The sequence below is a fragment of the Cheilinus undulatus genome, linkage group 9, assembly GCF_018320785.1.
Source record: "Cheilinus undulatus linkage group 9, ASM1832078v1, whole genome shotgun sequence".
Classification (NCBI taxonomy): Eukaryota; Metazoa; Chordata; class Actinopteri; order Labriformes; family Labridae; genus Cheilinus; species Cheilinus undulatus.
The window spans coordinates 34573000-34592129 of NC_054873.1; the positions used below are offsets into that span (position 1 = coordinate 34573000).

General features: G+C 38.5%; 1 protein-coding gene across 11 annotated transcripts in view; it reads right to left on the minus strand.

The window, feature by feature from the left end:
• The window catches only part of ptprjb.1 (protein tyrosine phosphatase receptor type Jb, tandem duplicate 1), a 71271-nt gene that overhangs the window by 6157 nt on the left and 45984 nt on the right, over positions 1–19130 (minus strand). For 8 of the 11 annotated variants that reach the window (XR_005992347.1, XM_041795557.1, XM_041795556.1 and 5 more), the window contains 22 exons: positions 15303–15569; positions 14885–15139; positions 14491–14751; positions 13615–13875; positions 11343–11615; positions 10919–11185; positions 10576–10839; positions 9165–9428; positions 8770–9024; positions 7832–8089; positions 7011–7274; positions 6656–6913; positions 4583–4852; positions 4236–4496; positions 3880–4137; positions 1619–1768; positions 1231–1429; positions 929–1044; positions 746–833; positions 612–656; positions 504–512; positions 265–349 (listed from right to left, as the gene is read on the minus strand). Coding sequence is in view for 10 of the 11 variants with exons in the window: in XM_041795557.1 (XP_041651491.1) it covers positions 265–349; positions 504–512; positions 612–656; positions 746–833; positions 929–1044; positions 1231–1429; positions 1619–1768; positions 3880–4137; positions 4236–4496; positions 4583–4852; positions 6656–6913; positions 7011–7274; positions 7832–8089; positions 8770–9024; positions 9165–9428; positions 10576–10839; positions 10919–11185; positions 11343–11615; positions 13615–13875; positions 14491–14751; positions 14885–15139; positions 15303–15569 (4628 nt within the window). In the remaining variant the exon portion in view is untranslated. The remainder of the gene's footprint in view (positions 1–264; positions 350–503; positions 513–611; positions 657–745; positions 834–928; positions 1045–1230; positions 1430–1618; positions 1769–3879; positions 4138–4235; positions 4497–4582; positions 4853–6655; positions 6914–7010; positions 7275–7831; positions 8090–8769; positions 9025–9164; positions 9429–10575; positions 10840–10918; positions 11186–11342; positions 11616–13614; positions 13876–14490; positions 14752–14884; positions 15140–15302; positions 15570–19130) is intronic. The other 3 variants (XM_041795559.1, XM_041795564.1, XM_041795555.1) reach the window with 2 other exon arrangements.

Consider the following 19130-nt stretch of genomic DNA (forward strand, 5'->3'; position numbering starts at 1 on the left):
TTATTTATTAAATCAATAGAAAGGTAAAACATTTAAAGTGATGAATACTGTTTATAGGCACTACACATATTTACAACCCGGTGAAAATGACTCCATGGATTACTTTTGGGTCTTGACCAACATGCTGAGAACTGCTCATAAAATGTATCTACTACAAACTGCACTTAATTTTTGTATTATTTAACTGGTTTCATTAATAATTCAATATTTCACTTTACAAAGAACCAGATATATATTCTTCAGCCTTCAATATCAATTTGGTACCTCAAATTCCTCGGCAAAGCCACAGTTGGAGTCGGCTTTCTGCTTCTTGTAGTACGCCTCAAAGTCCTCAACCTTCACAGCCACACTGAGACACCAGAGGTCAGACAAGAGTCAGAAGTTTTATTTAAAAAAAAGTTTTACTTGTCTTGATTTCATAATAGTCCAGTCTATTCCTAATGTAATATGCCATTAAATAAAATGGATGATTTTTAGGTATGATTCAAAGAATTTATACGCACGATTTGGCTCTGGAAAGGTAGAGGGAGGGAAAAGACACATTAACCAACAGTTGTGAACAATAGTTGTCCATTAACTTTCAACTCTTGCAGTCAAACTTATTTTCCTACCTGATGGGGTTAATCTGGATGTCAGGTGATTTTTTTTTGGATAACCTGCAGTATTTAAATAGTGTATTAAAACGTAATTTTTATACACAGTGATTTAAAAGTCTTTTTCAAAATAAACTGACAGTATGACCAACCTTCTCCAGTAAATAATGAAGCCAATGAGGATGAAGAAGAGGATGGAAAAAATTCCCAAAGTTGCTCCGACAGCGAGGCCGATCACAGCTACAAGATGACAGAAAAGAGGTTTATCATCATTTCTCCTCATCATGGGAGCATTTCATATCAAATAACAGAAATAATACTTTTTTAGAGGGTACCTGGGTTTACTGGGAGAAAGACGACTGTACTGAATTGTGTTACTGAGACCAGTGACTGTGCACCATTCACAAGCTGACTTTGGAGTTTCAGATCAGTGAACAAGACAATAGCCAATCTACAGGAGAAAACAAATAATAGATAAACCAAATAGTGTTTCAGTTCAACATATGTCATACTCACAGAATTCATGTACTGAAAAATACAACACAACCCACAAAGAAGTTAATTTTGTTACACTTTACGAATGTAACATGGCTTTCTATGTGTTTCATTACTTCTATTACAGCATTTGCGTACTTACTGGTAATTGCGGTTGGCTTTCAGAGCACCATTAGTGTAGCCTTTCCATATGCTACTATCTCCAACCACTATGACTAGCTGGGCGTCCTCGCTGCGGGATTGAAGGTTTATCTCTCTGACTGTTGCCAGATATGCTGGAGTGTTTCCTGCATCCCACTGTGCATGAGTTTTCTCCAAGTAGCTTCTAAAGTCAGAGGTGTCTGGAGGACGGGAATGACCCAAATAAGTGCAAGAAAGCTTATAAATCTTATGAAACACAGAAATTCAGCTGTTAAAAAATACTCTGCATGGTAAATTAAAATGGTCAAACAAGAACTTCAAGGATGATTATGAAATAAATGAAACATTCTCTGACATTTACTTTCAAAAAAAGGGAGAAACAAACCCACCAGTGTTTTCATTCATCACCAGTACTCCAACATATCTGATCGGCCCGTTTGTGTTGTTCAGAAGGCTGGAGTTAATGTTAAGCGTAAATCTGTCATGTTCTCTTTCCATAACTTTCACCAGTAAGTTAAGGTTTCCTGGAGAGGGAGGATCTGTAAAATGATGAGTAGAAGACTATATTACAGGTTTTTGTCAACTAGAACAAAAAAAAAGGTTGTAGTGTAGAGAGCTTAGTTTTAGCTACGTTAGCTGAGTTAGCTAAGTTTAAGAATGTTTTCATGGAGGACAAGCTTTTTTCCTCTATGCAGATTTGCTTACTTGCTTTCTTAAAGATTTTGTAATCAGGTTTTGCACTGCAGGTTTTCAACTTTTAAGTTTTGGTATCCTGACCTTTACCTTAACCCTTATTGAACCGTGTTTTCTAAAGCTAGACCCGTTTAATAACTAGATAATGGCCCACTTTAGCTTCATTAACTTTAGCTGAAGCTAACATAGCTGTGCTAGCTATGTAATAAATGTTTCTACATAAGCCAATGTAGCTAAGTTAGCTTTAGCAAAGTGAGCTTTAGCAATCTTACAAAAGCTAACAGATATATAGTTAATATACTTTAGTAGCTTACATTGCTGCTTTGTAAGCTTAGCTTTAATAGCTATGTGGCACCATTAGCTATGTAGCTCAGTTATCTATAGTTCAGTTAGCTTTAGCAAACATAGCTAAAGCTCACTTAGCTATGCAAATAATGTAGATACATTGCTGCTTACTGAGCTTTGCTTTGGCTACATTAGTAGTTCACAGCTAACAGAGCTAGGTAGGTTACACTTTCTGCATTATAATTTCATGTTTCAAGTTTCATAGAGGACTGTTTATTCAGCCCAATGAAACATTTTTGTAATCAGGTTTTGCAGGTCAGGTTTTAAACTTTTAACTTTTGTTAGCCTAACCCTTACCTTAACCCTAACCCTCACACTAACGCTAAACGGAAGTGTAATCCTATTCTATTTTGACAGTTTTAGCATGTATGTCCGTTCTGAGACCACTACAGTAAATTCAAAAACCTGACCAGCTAAACAAAATTAAAAAACATTTAATAAAGTAGAGGAAACAGTCTGCTTGAAGGAAAAAGCCTGTCCACCAGGAGAACACTCTAACGCTTCCTTTGACCTTTTTTCTGTTATATTTATGTAATGTTGCTTGACCTGATATGTTTGCAATGTGGTTATTTCCTGAACATAACTGATAGACTTTCTTTACGAATAAAGTTGAATTTAAAAAAGTTCCAAACTGTTGTAGGCTACTAGTAAATTAGGTCCCTTCCATTCTGACAGAGGCAATATCCTACAGAGAGGGTGTTTGAGATATGTGGTCTGCAGCAAGACCCCTCTCCTGACATGGGTGACTTGAGATATTTTACAATTTCAAAGGGTGCTGTAAATGAAAAAAATTGACAAATGCTGGTGTTTACCAAGTCTACATGGTACACAGTGGTTGCTGCCATGTGATCAGCTGATAAGAGATTGCATTAATGAGAAGTTTAACAACACTCGCTGATCACTTTGCACATAAATTTTGTACATCAGCATCCTATATTTGATTGTATGTGTCCAAAACAATCACTATCTTATCTTAAATGTATATGGTGATTAAAGCATAAATCCTGTTCAATATTTATGTATTTAACCATTATGATATCTCCTCATTATTATTATTAGGTCATTGCTTTTGTATGTGTGTATTCTTTGTGTGCAGCAAGTTTATATAACTGAGTAAAAATACAGTTTTGCTTGTTTTCTCCTTCTGAAATGTTTCAGGTCACAGAATTCTGCTTCGTAGTGTTTGTTAGCATAAAACAGACAGCCGTTTGCTGTTAATGGCATTATTTTGGGGTAAATTCTATTTGTTATTTACATTTTGTTTTTTTCCTTTTTGCATTATACCATTAAACTGCAACAAATTGAGTCTAACAGGTGATATAATATTAGTATGAATATATGATGACAAAAGGTCATTTATCTGCCCAGACTTTTTGTTGTAGAGGTTTATATTTGTTATAAATCAGAAAGATGCCAGCAAAAATTCTTCGAAAGCTGAAAATTCAATAACTGCAAAAACAGCAGAGTTGGCAGACCACTTAACAGTTTAGGCAGACACAGGAGAATAACATCCCCAAAGAACCTGTCATATGGAAGCTTTCTGCACAAAAGCTTGGACCAAGATATGTTGAAACATAATTTCACTGTTGACCTTTCACAATGGATAACATACTTGTGATTCCTGTCCTGCAGCGAACAGTCTGATTGCTGGCTGGTCCACAGCTCTGTGTCTCCACAGTCAGCTTGTACTCAGTGTAGTGACGAAGGTTGGGCACCGTGAGATTACACTGGGAGCTTGTTGAATGGTCATTATCGTCAACATAAACCTTGAAGCTGGAGTACCGACCACGAGGACATTTCCAGGTCAGGATGACTTCTGCATTTGTTTTGTTTGGACCCTCACACACAAAGTTTGTCCCAGGGCTCGCCTCTGAAGCATCAAACAGAAGGCAAAAAAAGGACCCATCAAGCATGAATCAAAGAGAAAATACATTTAATCAGAAATGAATCGGGCAGTAAAAATCGTACTTGTGCAGACAGATTTCCATGTTGTATTACTCTGCGTGCCATCAGACGTCTCTGTGGTCACACTGATGTTGTAAGGGCTGCCAGGAACAAGTTTGGTAAAATTGTATGTGTTTTCCTTTGCTGTGTCACTGACATTTCCTTCTGAGCTCTGCCTTGTCAAAATGAACCGATAGCTGTCCTTGTATTGAACAGGTATGTCCCATGTGACATTAATGATCTCCTCCTCCACAGTAGTGCGAACAGAACCCACACCAAACGGTCCTGCAGGATAAAAAGAGATTTAAAATTCTCAGACAGAATAAACCCAGGATGACACTTAGCTTAATAAAAATAATTAAAAATCTTACTTGTGGTGACCATGTGGCGGTAAACCTTCGCACTCTGAAAATCTGAAGCACCCACTGTAGCCACTGAGATGTTATAGGAGGTGCCAGACAGCAGGGAGGAGAAAGTGTGACTGGTGCTGGTGGTAGAGATGAAGTTGCCTTCCTTTGCTGATATGTTAGTCAGCTGGTAGAAGAATGAAGCACCAGACATCTGAGGAGCCCCCTCCCATTTAATTTCAAGTGAGTTAGTTGTCTTTTCCAGCACTGAAATTGGGCCAGGAGGGTTGGGGACTGAGGAGAGATTGTAGATAATAAACCTAAGAGTTACAAAATGTTCCTAAGTATGCAAAAATGTCCAGTTCTCTCCCTGAAAAATAATTGCTTTAATAGCCTTTAAGTAGCTGTTCTTAGATATTATATTTCTGACACTTTGCGGCTAGTTTTCAGGGTCTTAACATGCCCAAAATTCCAAAAAACCTTCCAGCAAATAGTCCTCAAAGGGAAATTTTCATATTTTGGTGGAATTGTGCATTTCCATCACACAGGGACCCAAACATGAGTTAGGGGACTGGATAAAAGCTACACGCATGAAAATAAGTCCACATATTTATCAGGTCAAGATGAAGAAAAAAAGTCAGTTTGGACCACTCTCTAAAATGCGCAGGAAGTGAGCTAATGACTGAAAAAGGTCAATTTCTGGCCTTTTTGACCAAATCACTGGTGTCACATCTGATCTCCACCCACAGATATCCTCAGATTGTCTCCAGATTTTTTAAGCTTATTCTGGACAAGCTGGAGACTTTAAGCTGTGCTGCGCAGGAGTTTTCACAATAGGGCGAGGCCAAAATAAGTGTCCAAACTAGGAAAACTGTGTTTCTATATTTTTATATGTATGCCAACTATTTTGATTCCGTATAACTCAAACGTCACTGTCAGTCATCATCAAACTTCACAGGGATGATCTCACATTGATCCTGAATACATCTATGCATCAATGGCATTACTGTGTCACAGCGCCCCCTTCTGCCAACTGCATATTTCCTCTATGATTTCTTATTCTTTACCTCCTAACATTCAGCTCCTGCACAACATTCATCCCAGGCTTATGATTTTGGTTCTGCATGTGGATCATCATCAGACCTACAAAATCGCCTCTTGGATCCTTGCGAAAATCCTAACAGGAAGTCCACCAGCTTCACCTCAATTTCAAAATAAGGCATTTTTTATCATGCCAAATGACTTGATCCTCATGTAACTGTTGTACACGAGTCTATGATCTAACACTTGTTCTGTCAAGACCACCATATCTCACTAAACACACCAAGATGCAAACATCTTATCATAGCGCCCTCTACCGCCAACAGGAAGTGACACAAATGGGTAATTTCTCTGTTCCTCTTACTGTGCTGACTCTATCAAGCATAGATTTTTCAGATGAAGCCCTCAATAATTGTCCACAACATTTACTTTTTTTTTCATTAATGGATACTTTACTGGCTATGGCAAGAATTTCGATATCTCACCAATTTCACATGAAGTTGCTATAAGTCTTATATAAAATATCCGATTTCATTCAAATTTCACAAGCATGATCAAGGTCTGCCCGTCTACATATTCAAATGTTAATTCTATTGCTTTGCTGTAGCACCACTTCCTTTAGGTAAAATGAAGTGTCACAACTGGGCCATTTCTTTATTTCTTTTACTGAGTTGTACACATCAAGCTCGTATTTTGATAGAAAGGCCCTTTTAAACACTCCTTTATTATTTGAGGATTTTTAAAAAATCATGGAAATTAAGCCGTTTCAAGCATGAAATACAATAAGTTGTGTTGATACTGCTGTTTCTAATGTAAAGACATTCAACACTCAGTTTCACCTAAATGGAAGCCCAGTCAATCTGGAGGAAGGAAGTGACATTGGTGTGCTCTTGTCCATGGCGACTGTTGCTGGCACACCTTAACTGTATCATATTTCAAACAGGAAGCATAGGATGGCAGTAAGGAATTTTGTCTGAACTAATGAAGTAGGGCATTGCTTGGCAAAAGATTAAATTCTGAGTACGAAGGCAATGAAATTAAAACGATCATACTTACAAGTTGCATTTGTAACATTTACAGATGGTCTCTTGAAGGGTCCGCTCAGTGTGGATACCACTGCGAAATAAACTCTTCCAGCAGACAGGTTCTCAAAAAGATAGGAGGTAGCACTGGAGTTCAGCTGTATTCCAGATTCAGAGGTGCTTGTCAAAGAAACGCTGAAGTTGTCCACTCTCCCTTGAGGCTTGGTCCACGACACCAGGATTGAACTGTTGGAGCCCTGACTGGAGATACTGGGCTGCACTGTCTCAGGCTCTGTTTATGTGAATGTGCAGAGAGGAGGGTTTAAAGCTCAGAGAGCACCTTCATTATTGGCAATAAATGAATGAGGAGTTTTAGGTATGTGTCTTACCTGTGTACTGAGAGATGCAATTTGCTTCTCCTTTAATGCCGTCTCCTGCCCTGACAAAGACACAGAAGGTGCATTCGGTCCCTTGGGTGAGCTCAGAGATTACAGTGTTGTTTACTGTGGAGTTGATGTTTTTGAAGGTGTCACAGCCTGTAGTCTCAACCTGATATCTGTACTCTGGTTTGTATTCCATAGGGTCAGTCCAAGACAGACGGACAGCTGTTGTGTTTAAGGTTTTAGCCTGTAAATGTCTAACACCATGGGGTCCTGCAGACAGAGAACAAAGAGTTTCTTATAAATCAACATATTTAACTGTTGTTAGCTATTACATTTGGTCATTCTATCAGATAAGCAGCACTGAACATAAGAGCAAAATGATAAACTAAACTATCAGATATTATTTCAAAGTCTTTTTGTTATATATATCCAAAAAATATTAATATTGACAGATATTTTTTGTTTGTGGTCATGGCTTTCTCTTTTGTATGCTGCCTACATTAACCATCTGACCAGCAACTCAGGTAGCAAGCATGAGTCAATAAATTGCATAACATCTTTTCGTTTTTTGTTCTTTTATTTGAGTCTTTAACTTTGGAAGTCTACATATGTAAGGTTTGTGAGAACGATGTGTATAATCAGCTAAAGTGTTAGCTTCACCATTAATGTCAGTGTCTGTTACATGTACTATGTCTGTGTAATCTACTTAGAAATCATACTTTGTTTTTTCATATAAAAAGCTACAACTCTCCAGGTTATCTGCAGTGAGTTTTTCCTACTGTGCCCTTTTAAAACAGTATCTCTGATTGCATGCTGTTGATACATACGTGTAAAAAAAGACACAGTCTCAGGATCTGCCTGAGTGCCATCCTCTGTCTGAGTAATCACAGTAAAGCTGTAGTTCGTCCCAGAGAGAAGTCCACTGATCGTCTTTGTGGTTTTGTCGACTGTTTCAGGTGGAGCATTGTTAGAAGCCTTCACCACATAAGAGTAGTGAGGTTTGATCTCTTTCTGCTCCCAAAACAAGGTTACTGTAGTTGGGTTGATTTCTGTCTTTTTTGCCAGCACTTCTGCAGGATATGGTCCTGAGAAAAGGAAAGACAAAAACACATAGGATAAATACTGTCAATGCATCTTACAAATGTGAGCTTATGGTAGCTGAAAAGTAAACTCCTTTGCCTTTTTGGCTTTTTTCCTTTCTTTGATAAGACAGCCAAATAGAGACAGGAAATGTGAGGAAAGTGAGCAGGGAAAGACATGCGCTGACACCTGGAAGCTATCCGACAAACAGCGCCTTGATGACTATAGCCTTAGTATATGGCCGCCAGCTCTACCCACTGAGCTAAAATAAACTCATCTTCTTCAGCAAACATTGCAAAACTTTAAAAAACAAATGTGGCAGATCATGCAGCCATTATGCAGATTACATTCATAGTCTGCATGGCTGAATTTGCTTCATCTAGGATGTGTGGAAACCCTGTGATGTGCTCCATGGTGTTTTCATGGTTTGAGGGTTTTTGATTTGATTGCTGGCTCTTGAACTGTGAAACAATATCTGAATAAATGTCAGAATGAGGTGTGTATTTTGAGTGCTGATTTAAATGATGCCAAACAAACTGAGATGAAATCAATAGGGGATGTAATAAAACCTCACGATACAGTTAAATAACATTTTTAAAAACTCTTAAAATACCAGGAAGAAATAAAATCTGTCTAAATTACAGAGTAATAAATGTGTTTTGGTATCTATTTCCATCACACTCACTTGTATAGTTTCGTGCAGTCACCTCTGTGCTCTCAAAGTTGTTCACACCAACAGTTACAACAGAGATGTTGTACGGACTTCCTGACAGTAGACCTTTCAGCAGAAACCAGCGGTCTGTGGTCAAAGAGGAGCCATTAGATGTGGTCACACTGAAGTTATACTGCATGTGGTCCATGTTCTCAGGTAAGGACCAGGTGAAATTAATCGAGTCCACAGTCTGAGACGCCACTGTGATGGGACCAGGAGGGTTGGGAACTAAACAGGACAGGGACACATCATTAGTTTCTAACTCATCATTACAGACTTTTTTAAACATGACAAACACCAACACAAATACTGATAGTTCATATCAAAGAGTAAATATGTTTATTATTATTTAAACTGATGTGACTCACAGGTCGCGTTGCAAACTCTTGGACTTGTATTCCTAAAAGGTCCACTCTCAGTGATCACCTCTGCACAGTACAGCACTCCTGGTTTCAGGCCCTCAAACACTTTGTTTACAGTCGTGTTACTTAGATCTGTGCCGTTTCCCACCAGCTCCTCGCCTCTGAGCAGCCGGACGGTGAACGATTCCACCTGACACTCTGCTGCCATCCAGCTCACTGACAGCTTGGTTGTGTCTCCTGTGACTAAGATGTCAGACACCACTGGAGGCTCTGTGACAAAGATTTAAAGTTCATCTTTAAAACATTATGAAAAATCACAAATTAACTTCAAGAAACAATTTGAGAGTTAACAGTTATCTAAGGTTATTACAGTGAAACTTAAGAGTGGATAGAAAAAACTGTTAGTGAACTTCTCCCCAGAGTGAATGTAAAGAAGCAGACAAATTGTGGAAAAGTAAAAAAATATATATTTTGAATGATTTAACAACTTTTTAGATTTTATGAATTATTCTCACACCCCTCTTAATCCTTTGCCATCATTCTTTTGCTGAGGTCAAGTTTCTAGGAGAATCAAATCAGTAATATCTAAATAAAAGAAACTTTGTGGGGTATATTGATTTTTTTTTTAATAGGAGGGACCCAGACAACAAGACATTTTGTCCAGCAGTAACCAAGGAGGGCAGGGCTTGACAAAGAGACAGTTTTTTTCATGGAGATCAGTTCAATAAGGAGCTTTAAATCACAGTGCTGGACTTACTTGGGACCTTTTTATGTTAATAGATGTGAAGAAGCAAACAAGCTCCCATTACAGGCCAGTTGGATTAAGATACATCCATACATTTTCTATAAAAAGTTCGCTTTGGCAACTAAAAACAATTCTGATATTGTTGAACAGTAAAGTCTTAGAAATTGTTCAATTTCTTAAAATCATTTAAATCTCCTTTCTGTGTTGATTTTTTGCTCCCCTGTGGAGAAAAAGCTACATATTATCTCCTTGCTGATTTTGTCTGTACATGAACTGGTATGGTCCAGAGCTAATCCTACATGGCATCTGTTATTAACCTTCCTCCGTCCTTCAATTTCAATTAAAGATCACACTGAACTACCTGAAGGTGCTGGGGCTGTTTGAAATGTAGATTTAAAGGATGTGTAGAGAGTAGATACCATACAAATCTATTTTGGCAGAGTTAGCAGGGCACACAGTCTGACTCATTATAAATCTGACTCTATTAGATCCTGTTACTTAATGATGAAGAAATATTAAGAAAAAAGTCAAAACACTTTATATTGTCTCAGCTCCTTGAATACCATTCATGATCCTGTGTATAGCTCTACTGATTAAAAAATGTATCTGCCTGTCTTCTTAGCCAATAAAAATGTTACACATTAAAACAAATGTGAAGCTTTGTAAACATACTTGTGTAACTAGTTGTGTTTGCCACGGAGGATTCTACCCCGTCCACCTCTGTGATCACTTTAAAAGTATACAGTCTTCCAGGGCACAGATTGGTGAAGGTGTACGTCTCAGTCTTGGTTGAATCATTGTGAACCCGCATAGCACCATGCAGTGCCATCACCAGGTAGGAGTAGGACTGTTTGTAATCACTCTGCCTGGACCAGGACAGCCGGACAGATGTCGTTGTCACATTCTCTGCTTTGACATTCGCCACTGCTGTGGGTTCTGCAGAAAACACACCAGAGGATTATGTAACACCAAAGACCACAGAGAAAATTCATTTGATTGTTAAATAAGGCCTTACTTGTGTAGCTGGATGTGAATTCTTCTGTTGATTCGATTCCTGGTGCCGCTATCGTCCTGACGCTGATGCTGTATCTCGTTCCTGACTCCAGGTCTGATAAGTCAGCACTGTTAGTGCTGACTGTTCTGTTTATGGGTGTCCCTGTAGGGCTGTGGGTTTGGACATAGTATGTGTAATAGTCCTTTTCTTCCCGTGGTGGTGACCATTTCACTTCCACGGAGGAGATGGATTTAGGGTGGGATATGAGGTTCAACACAGGGTTAGGTGCTGGAAAAATGACAAACAGATGGAATATTGACACTGAAGTGGAAGAAATTTCTTTTGTTTACATCATATTTGAGATGATTGTATTTTAAGTGATATGCTGTTTGGTTATTCCAAAGTAGAGAAAAGAAAAACACAAATTTCCTCCTTGTTTACTTACAGGTGAAAGTAGAAGTATGGACAGCTGAGCTTGTTAAGCCTTGGGGTCCAATTGTTTTCACAGAAATGTTATAGGAAGTTCCAGCTAAAAGTGGCAACAGATCAGTTTTGTTGACCATGCTTTCATTTTTTTCTGCACCGTCCATGGATGAGATGTAGGTGACATGGTAAATGACGTCAGGAGCATTCTCCATCAGAGCAGGAGTCGCCCAACCCAGGTGGAGTGAGGAGTTAGTCCTGCGAGTGATGACGATCGCACCAGGAGGAGTAGGGTCTATAAAGTGGTAGGAACAGGTACAAACACAATCAGAGACAAGTCAGCGGGAAACAAAAAAAAAACTTGATTACAAAGGAAATCATTTTTAAGATTTGAATGGTCTCATTCTGAAGCTATTACATATTGGAATTGTATAAATGAACAAGACACCCAGGAAGCAGGATCTACGCTGGATCTTTGTGATGAATGGTATGTGAACTGTTAAAGTCAAAATAAAATGGCTAACTTTGAAGAAGTTGTGTGATTGTTTTGCAATCATTCACTTCCAAATATACGCCTCATCAAAGCTTTGGTATGAATGAGGCCAGGTTGTGGTAATGGTATGAAGTTAGGTCTGTTAGTCACATTCAGGGCCTGTAAGGGCCATTACGAATATACCAAATCTCCCCCATCAAGCTTTTCCATTTGAGGCCCAGCTATCTGGGCCAAATGTCCTTATTATCAGGCATATTTGCACCACATTTGGGATGAACATTAATTTGGTTTCCTCTAACCTGGACCGTTTCTGGTCCAAAAGGAGGAGGGTGACTGGATGCATGTTCTGTCTCTCACAACTTTACAGGCCAATCAGAGCAACAAAACGTGACGTAGCCGCTACTGAGGAGTTAACTCCATAGAGAACTGCATAACATGAAGCATGGCAACTGTAGACATGTCAGTGCACGACTTTTGTCATTTATGAAATAAAAACAACTTAATGCTGTTCTTTGTTCTTCTTTTAATGAAGAAATGTCATACATTTCTGATAAAACTGACGGTTTAGCAGCATCCACACTAATGTCTTCTGCCATATCTGTACAGGCTTCTTGTTTCTGCTTGCTTATGTAACGGCTCCACGGCGCCCGAAATTACTTCCCCTCGTCACTGACTGGTCCTGTCACTTTCTAACCAGACACAAAAGGTTCAGACTGGAGCTTTGCAAGATGGATTCACCAGTGAAAACACAGAAACGGGCGTATCCATCTGCTTTGCAAGGTTAGCTGGTTTCTGCTCGAGTCACATTTTCCTATCTGAGTCACATATAGAAGTTGTCGAGAATCACATTTTGTTGAGGTTTGTGAAACCTATGCCATGAAATTGACCCTCAACTTGATTAATTAAGAAATTAATCTCACAAGTGCCAGTAATTCAAATGTATCATACTGACTGTTGAGTACCATCTCTAAAGGTACAGTGTGTAAAATAGGGATTATTAGTGATATCTAACAGTCAGATTCTAGATCATGATGTTCATAATCAGCAGTAGCAGTACCAGATTATGCAACCTCCTGTTTCTTATGCAAATTTGAGAGCTCGCCATGGCCACACCTTAAGACTGATTAGAAAGTTCTGCATAATTTTTGATCATTCATGTTTCTTCTAGAGGTATACCAAAATCTTAATCTTCAAAGGACCCCTTGCAATGGCCAAAATTTCAGATACTGGACAAAGTCAAAGGAGGGGGCTTTAACTTTGAAAACTGTTAGGGGGTGCTATCGAGGCAATTCCCAAAATTTTAGTGGAGTCCTATAAAGTATCATATTTTTCACCAGGCCTGATTCACATGCCAATATTCAGGACTTTTTACACATGTTTAGATATTGAAATCTACAATTAAACGCAGAATATAATAAGAAGAATAACAAACGAGAATCCTTTGAATTATAAATAGGTCCTCACACAGAGGTTTGGTGCTCGGGCCCTAATAAAGTACGTGTTAAACGTGAGCAAATCAAGCGGCCCTTTTCATGTGTGCTCAGGCAACACTTACTGATTCAGCTCACTGACACATTCACTTGAGTGCATGGAGGAGAAAGAGGGAAACAGCAATGCAGTTAAAAGGGACACACTTAGATGCATGGAGATAAGAACCACTAAAGCTGAGATAAATAGGCCTGTGACAGCATATATGGTGGACGACAGTACATAACTTGCACTTTTAAAATAGTTATATAAGTTTAACCTCAGGCTTAGACGTCATCAAATGATGCAATCCCATGTAGGTTGTTGAACTTACAAGTGGCAAATTGAGACTCATCAGACATCTCTCTGTGTGCTCCAGCCTCAGCAGTCACCGTGACGACAAAGACTCTCCCAGGATATAAACCAGTGAAGAGGACAGTGGTGTTTTTTGATGTTTTGTTGTTAGAAAACATCAGTTCCTTATTTAAGATGTGCACCACATAGTGATCAACCCTTCCTTCAGACAAAACCCATGCGATGTTCAGGTTATCAGTTCCTCGGGGTCCAACAGTGATATTCACAGGCTTTACAGGTTCTAAACAACAGAGGTAGAATTGCATGGTTTTAATTACACTGCATTACAACAAAAACAAAACATCTGTTCACAGCAGTGAAAATTTTAAACTGGCATAATAGAGTAGTTGCTTTCTTTGATAGAAAGCCTATTTGATAAATAGGAATGAAAAAAGCAGTTATTTATCACTTGCATTATTGTGTATAGATTAAACATATCTCCTTTACAACATGCTTAAATGTCAGTATGCAATATTAGGAATTTTGCTTGTAAAGTGTTAAACTAGTGTGCAATGACAGGAGATACATACACAGTCAGTTGTTCTATATTAATGCACACTAAAGTTCAGAGCCAGACTTGAACAAACATAAAGCTTTGCTTTTTGTTATCTATTGGAATCCGTTGACAGATTGGTCATTACTGCATGCCAGTAAATTTATGTCTAATCTGGATGAAGGTACCCTAGACCAGCTCTGTTTGCAGTCTGAATATCAGATATCAAACTGTTTTCACTAAGCATTGAGGGAAGCATTCAGGATTATCACTAGGCATCCAAATTCTCAAAATTGATTTCCCTGTTAATGCATTGACTAAATGGAGCGTATGTAATACGACTTTCTCAGTTTATGGACTTACTTGTGAAGGTAGATGTTGAAGTTCCCTCTCCTGTGTTTGAGGGACTTTCAGAAACAGCTACCACTGTAATGCTGTACTCGTAACCAGGCGTTAAACCATCGATGGTAAGGGATGTTTCATTGGTGCTGTCATTCAAGCTTTTTACTCCTTCCAGCCACTGAACGATGTATGACGTGGCGTTGCCCTTTGGTTTAGACCACTCTAGAGTCACAGATGTTGTTGTGACTCCAGTGATGATAAGATTATTGACTACAGCAGGTTCTGTTAAAAATAATAAGGTGAAAAAGATCAGAAGTGTTCTTTACAGTGTTCCCTAAAATGAGAACCTCTTACATAAAAAAAATCATGCATTTTTATTGGTAATATATAATTCAGTTCAGATAATGTGGCTTACTTGTAACAACAGTGAATATGTAAGGTTCTCCTGTTTCATGAGCCCCATTTACAGCGGTGATCTGGATCGTGTAGGTAGTACCAGGGATCAGGTCTGATAGCTTGGCAAAGGTAGAGGTTGTGGAGTTTGACATCTCTGTCCCACCATTGTGCCAATCTACCCTGTACTCAGACACGTCACCAGGAGGTGCTTTCCAGTTCAGGGAGATGGTGTAGTTGGTCACAGATGAAGTATGGCTCCCAACTTTTCCAGGTTCTAGAGGACAGAAAAAAAAGGTCATATAAAGATGATAAAATTAACATAATCAAAGCATAAGACGGGGAGGGTAGAGTCAATTAACGTTGGTTAAGCTCTAAGTTTGAATTGACCTTGAAACCATTTCAGTCTCCAGCCATCTGTCTCATTAAACCGTACTTACTTGTGTATTTGGAAACAGTGGAACTCTGTCCCCTAGTTTGGCCATCACCTGCAACTGCAGTAACACTCATTTCATAGTGGACACCAGCAGTCAGCCCAGTAATGCTAATCTGTGTTTCTGTCACATTTTCAGTTTCAATGAACTTTCCATTTTTTGTTTTCCACTGGACTCTAAAAGTAGACCTCTTTCCTTCTGGTTCAGTCCAGCTCAGAAACATAGAGGATGTAGTAACATTAGAGACACTGAGATCCCGGACCACTCCAGGCTCTGTGAGTGTAGGATAAATACAAGATGAGGGAGGGAGAATCATTAGAACCAGTGGGTGAAAAATGTGGAGCCATGTGGAGAGCGAAAGGATACACGAGAAAGGACACCAGAGGAGAGGCAAAACCAACGATTCAAACTGATGCAGTTAAAACACTAATACTGATCTGACTGATGGAGCGAAGTATCTCAACCACTCTCTGTTGAGTTAACTCCAGCCACTGCAATGACAGTTACACTGTACTGCACTCAGCTGACATTTGTTTGTTTTAGTGACATTCATGTTCCTGTTTCTTGTCCCATCAGTCCACTGAACTCTAGAGAAAGAGCTCTTTCTCTCAGGATCATTCCACATCAGAGAAATAGACAAGGTTGTGACATGCCCTCTGACTATTTTAGGCTCCTTGATGGAACATTATTAACCCTGATTAATCTCACAATTGCTGATGTTTATTGTAATTAATAGCCCCTTTTTAATTATTTTTAAATGCTACTTTTTTGGAAAAAAAAACAAAAAAAACATTTAGTTTCATTCATAAACATATTCTGTCAGCATTCATAACATTCAGTCACATTCATTAAAATGACCACAATGCAATCATTACATAAGTAACATTTCATAAATAAAATAGAAAAATGATGGTCTAATATGGTATTAAATTATGTTCCATCCACTTTTAGTAGAAGATACATGAACAGTGGCTAACTTTAGCTTTATGAGCTTTATCTAAAGCTAACATACCTACACTAGGTATATGATTAATGTTACTACATGAGCAAATGTAGTTAAGTTAGCTTTAGCAATGCAAGCTTTGGCAAATATAACTAAAGCTAATGTAGTTACATAGAAAACATATCTACACAGCTATGTTAGATTGAGCTAAGGCTAAAACAGCTCACAATGTAATAAGCCAATAAAGCCAAGTTAACTTTAGCAATGAAAACTCACGTAGCTAATTAGATAACCAATCTATGTAGCTTACATAGCTGCTTTGTGAGATTAGCCATAGCTAAATTAGCTGCATATCTCCCTTTTTACGTAGCTCCATTATCTACTGCTAGGTTAGCTTTAGCAACATGAGCTTTAGCAAATGTAACTTCAATATACTTCTACTATAGCCACATAGATAATGTAGATACATAACTTTTTTATGAACCTAGCTTTAGCTACATGAGCTACATAATTGATGTATCTCACAGAGTTACATAAGCTCCGCTTCCTGTGTTGGAATGTTTTCATGGAGGAAGAGCTTTTTCCCTGTAAACAGACCGTTTACTCAGCTTTATTAAAGATTTTGTAATCAGGTTGTGCAGGCCAGGTTTCTTACTTTTGCCTTTTGGTATCCTAACTGGAACCGTAACCCGTACCTTAACACTTTAGTGTGTATTTCCATTCTTAGACAAACAACATCTCAGATGAACGGTCTGCAGCCAGACTGTCTTGACTTTTTGCATCTTAAGTCACTTTTGTTTCATATTTTGGATTTCTGTACTGTCCTACACTAAGGGTTACTGACTTCCTGTTAAGAAAAAAATTCTACTCTTATTTTGAAATAAAATAGGAACTAAAGACAAAAACGTAACCACTGAAAATGAATTTGTTTTTGATTGAAAAGGAAGTGATGGAACAATAAAAAGGTAAATGTTTAAAAACACAAGGTGCAGATGAATTCTGAGTTTGGCTTAACCAAAGTGCACTGAAAGTGACAATAAAGCATGTGATTGGAAAGCTGAATGCAAGAATTATGGACTTTAATTAACTGCAATTAATGCTGACAGCTCTATTTAAATGCATTCAAAGTTTAAAACTATCCTCAACTTCTTTGAATCAAAGTTATAAAAGTTACACAGTAACTTGGTCCCTGCTACATTTTTAAGCTTCAGCCTGGATCTTGTATATGACTCACCTTTCAGAGGTTTGAGTTGCTTTAAAGGAGACATATTTTACCCTTTTAAGACAAGCTTTTATTGGTCTCAGAGGTCCCCAAAACATGCCTGTGAAGTTTGTTGCTGAAAAACACTCTAGTATAGGATTTTTGTACATCTAAAACACCCTCTATTTCAGAGCGAGCCATTTTCCCTTTTTAAGGTTTTCTTGGGGGTTTTGTAGCCAAGTAAGACTTAAAGGTGCAGTGCATAATAATTAGCATATCAACATTTTGCGGTACAAACGTGGTGACACCGATATTGAAGATTCAGAAAAAGCCTGGATAAAGTAATGTTCAATCACCAGAATATATAAAATTGTTTAACATTTTATTGAGCTAGAATGAGCATTTTTTAGTATCCCACTGATTGCCATAAGTCTAGATTCTGTCTGTCAGATCAAGGGTTTTCAAAGTGTGGGCGAGTGAGCCTCCCCTAGGAGAAGATAATTTACTCTGCAGACACCTACCCCCATAAAAAATAGGATTAAAAAATGTAAACTATATTTGTCACATCTGTAAACATTTTTATTTTTAACACTTTAATATTGTTGATACTTTGGTTTGCATTTTTCTTTAAACATCCATCTTACCCTGACAAACAGGTATTTGGTTTCAGTAATTAACTCATTGCCAATGCCACCAGACTTTTGTGCTCTGCAGTCTCTGTGCTGTCCCTTATGTCTGTGGGTTGAGAATTGAAGGATCCAGAAAGTCTAAAACATAAAGCAAGCTAACCTGACACACCAGATCGCCTCATATCCATTGCATGACTATATTTCACATTCACCTGAGAAAGCTCCCAATGTTAGCGTTTGGGAAGGGCAGGGCTTTTCAGAAAATCCTCGAAATGTAACTGGAGGAATGTTCTGATTGTCACATTCATTAAGGGCCAATCAGAGCAACATACAATGTTGTGCTCATGCGCTTCTCTTGTGGTGACAAGGTACCGCTTCCTTAGATTGTTAATGGCAGAGCTTCTTCATTAATAAAACTGATGCCAGTCGGTGAATGTGCAAAATCATCCACTCTGCCAAGACAGGCTTTCTATGTGGCTCGTTGCTCTTGTCTTAAAAAGACCCCAGGTACATCCAAGCTAACAGGTACTGAGGCAGCAGCCCTCGGATACACCAGCAGATCTCATCTGTAATGATCGCAAACTTATAATGAGGCAGACCAGGAGAAGAGCGAAGACATCTCTTCTGTCACAAAAAGCTTGAAGTGGTGCTCTCTGCCCTTGTTTTAAAAAAGACACATTGTCCAGATTTGACATAAGTGGCTAAGTTTGAGGTAATCACTCCACTAGCTGCCATTGTAGACAACCACTCACACAACAAGTAACCCTACCCCCATAACTATCACATACTCATGCTGAAGCAGGTCAGCAGATGAGTGAAAACATCTTTCACATCACGAAAAATGTTTATGTTTTTTTCAGTTCTTTACTTCATACAGAAATGTGGTCCAGTTCTGGTAAAACTGACGCAATGCCAAAACTACTATGGAGGTAAACACCACACTGGAAGCAGCTATTACTAACGCCTTCTGGTAAAACTAAAACCAGCCCTCAGTGCTACAATGTATGTACGACTCTGAAAGCATCATCGCTCAGTCAGTCAGTCAGTCAGTCAGTCAGTCA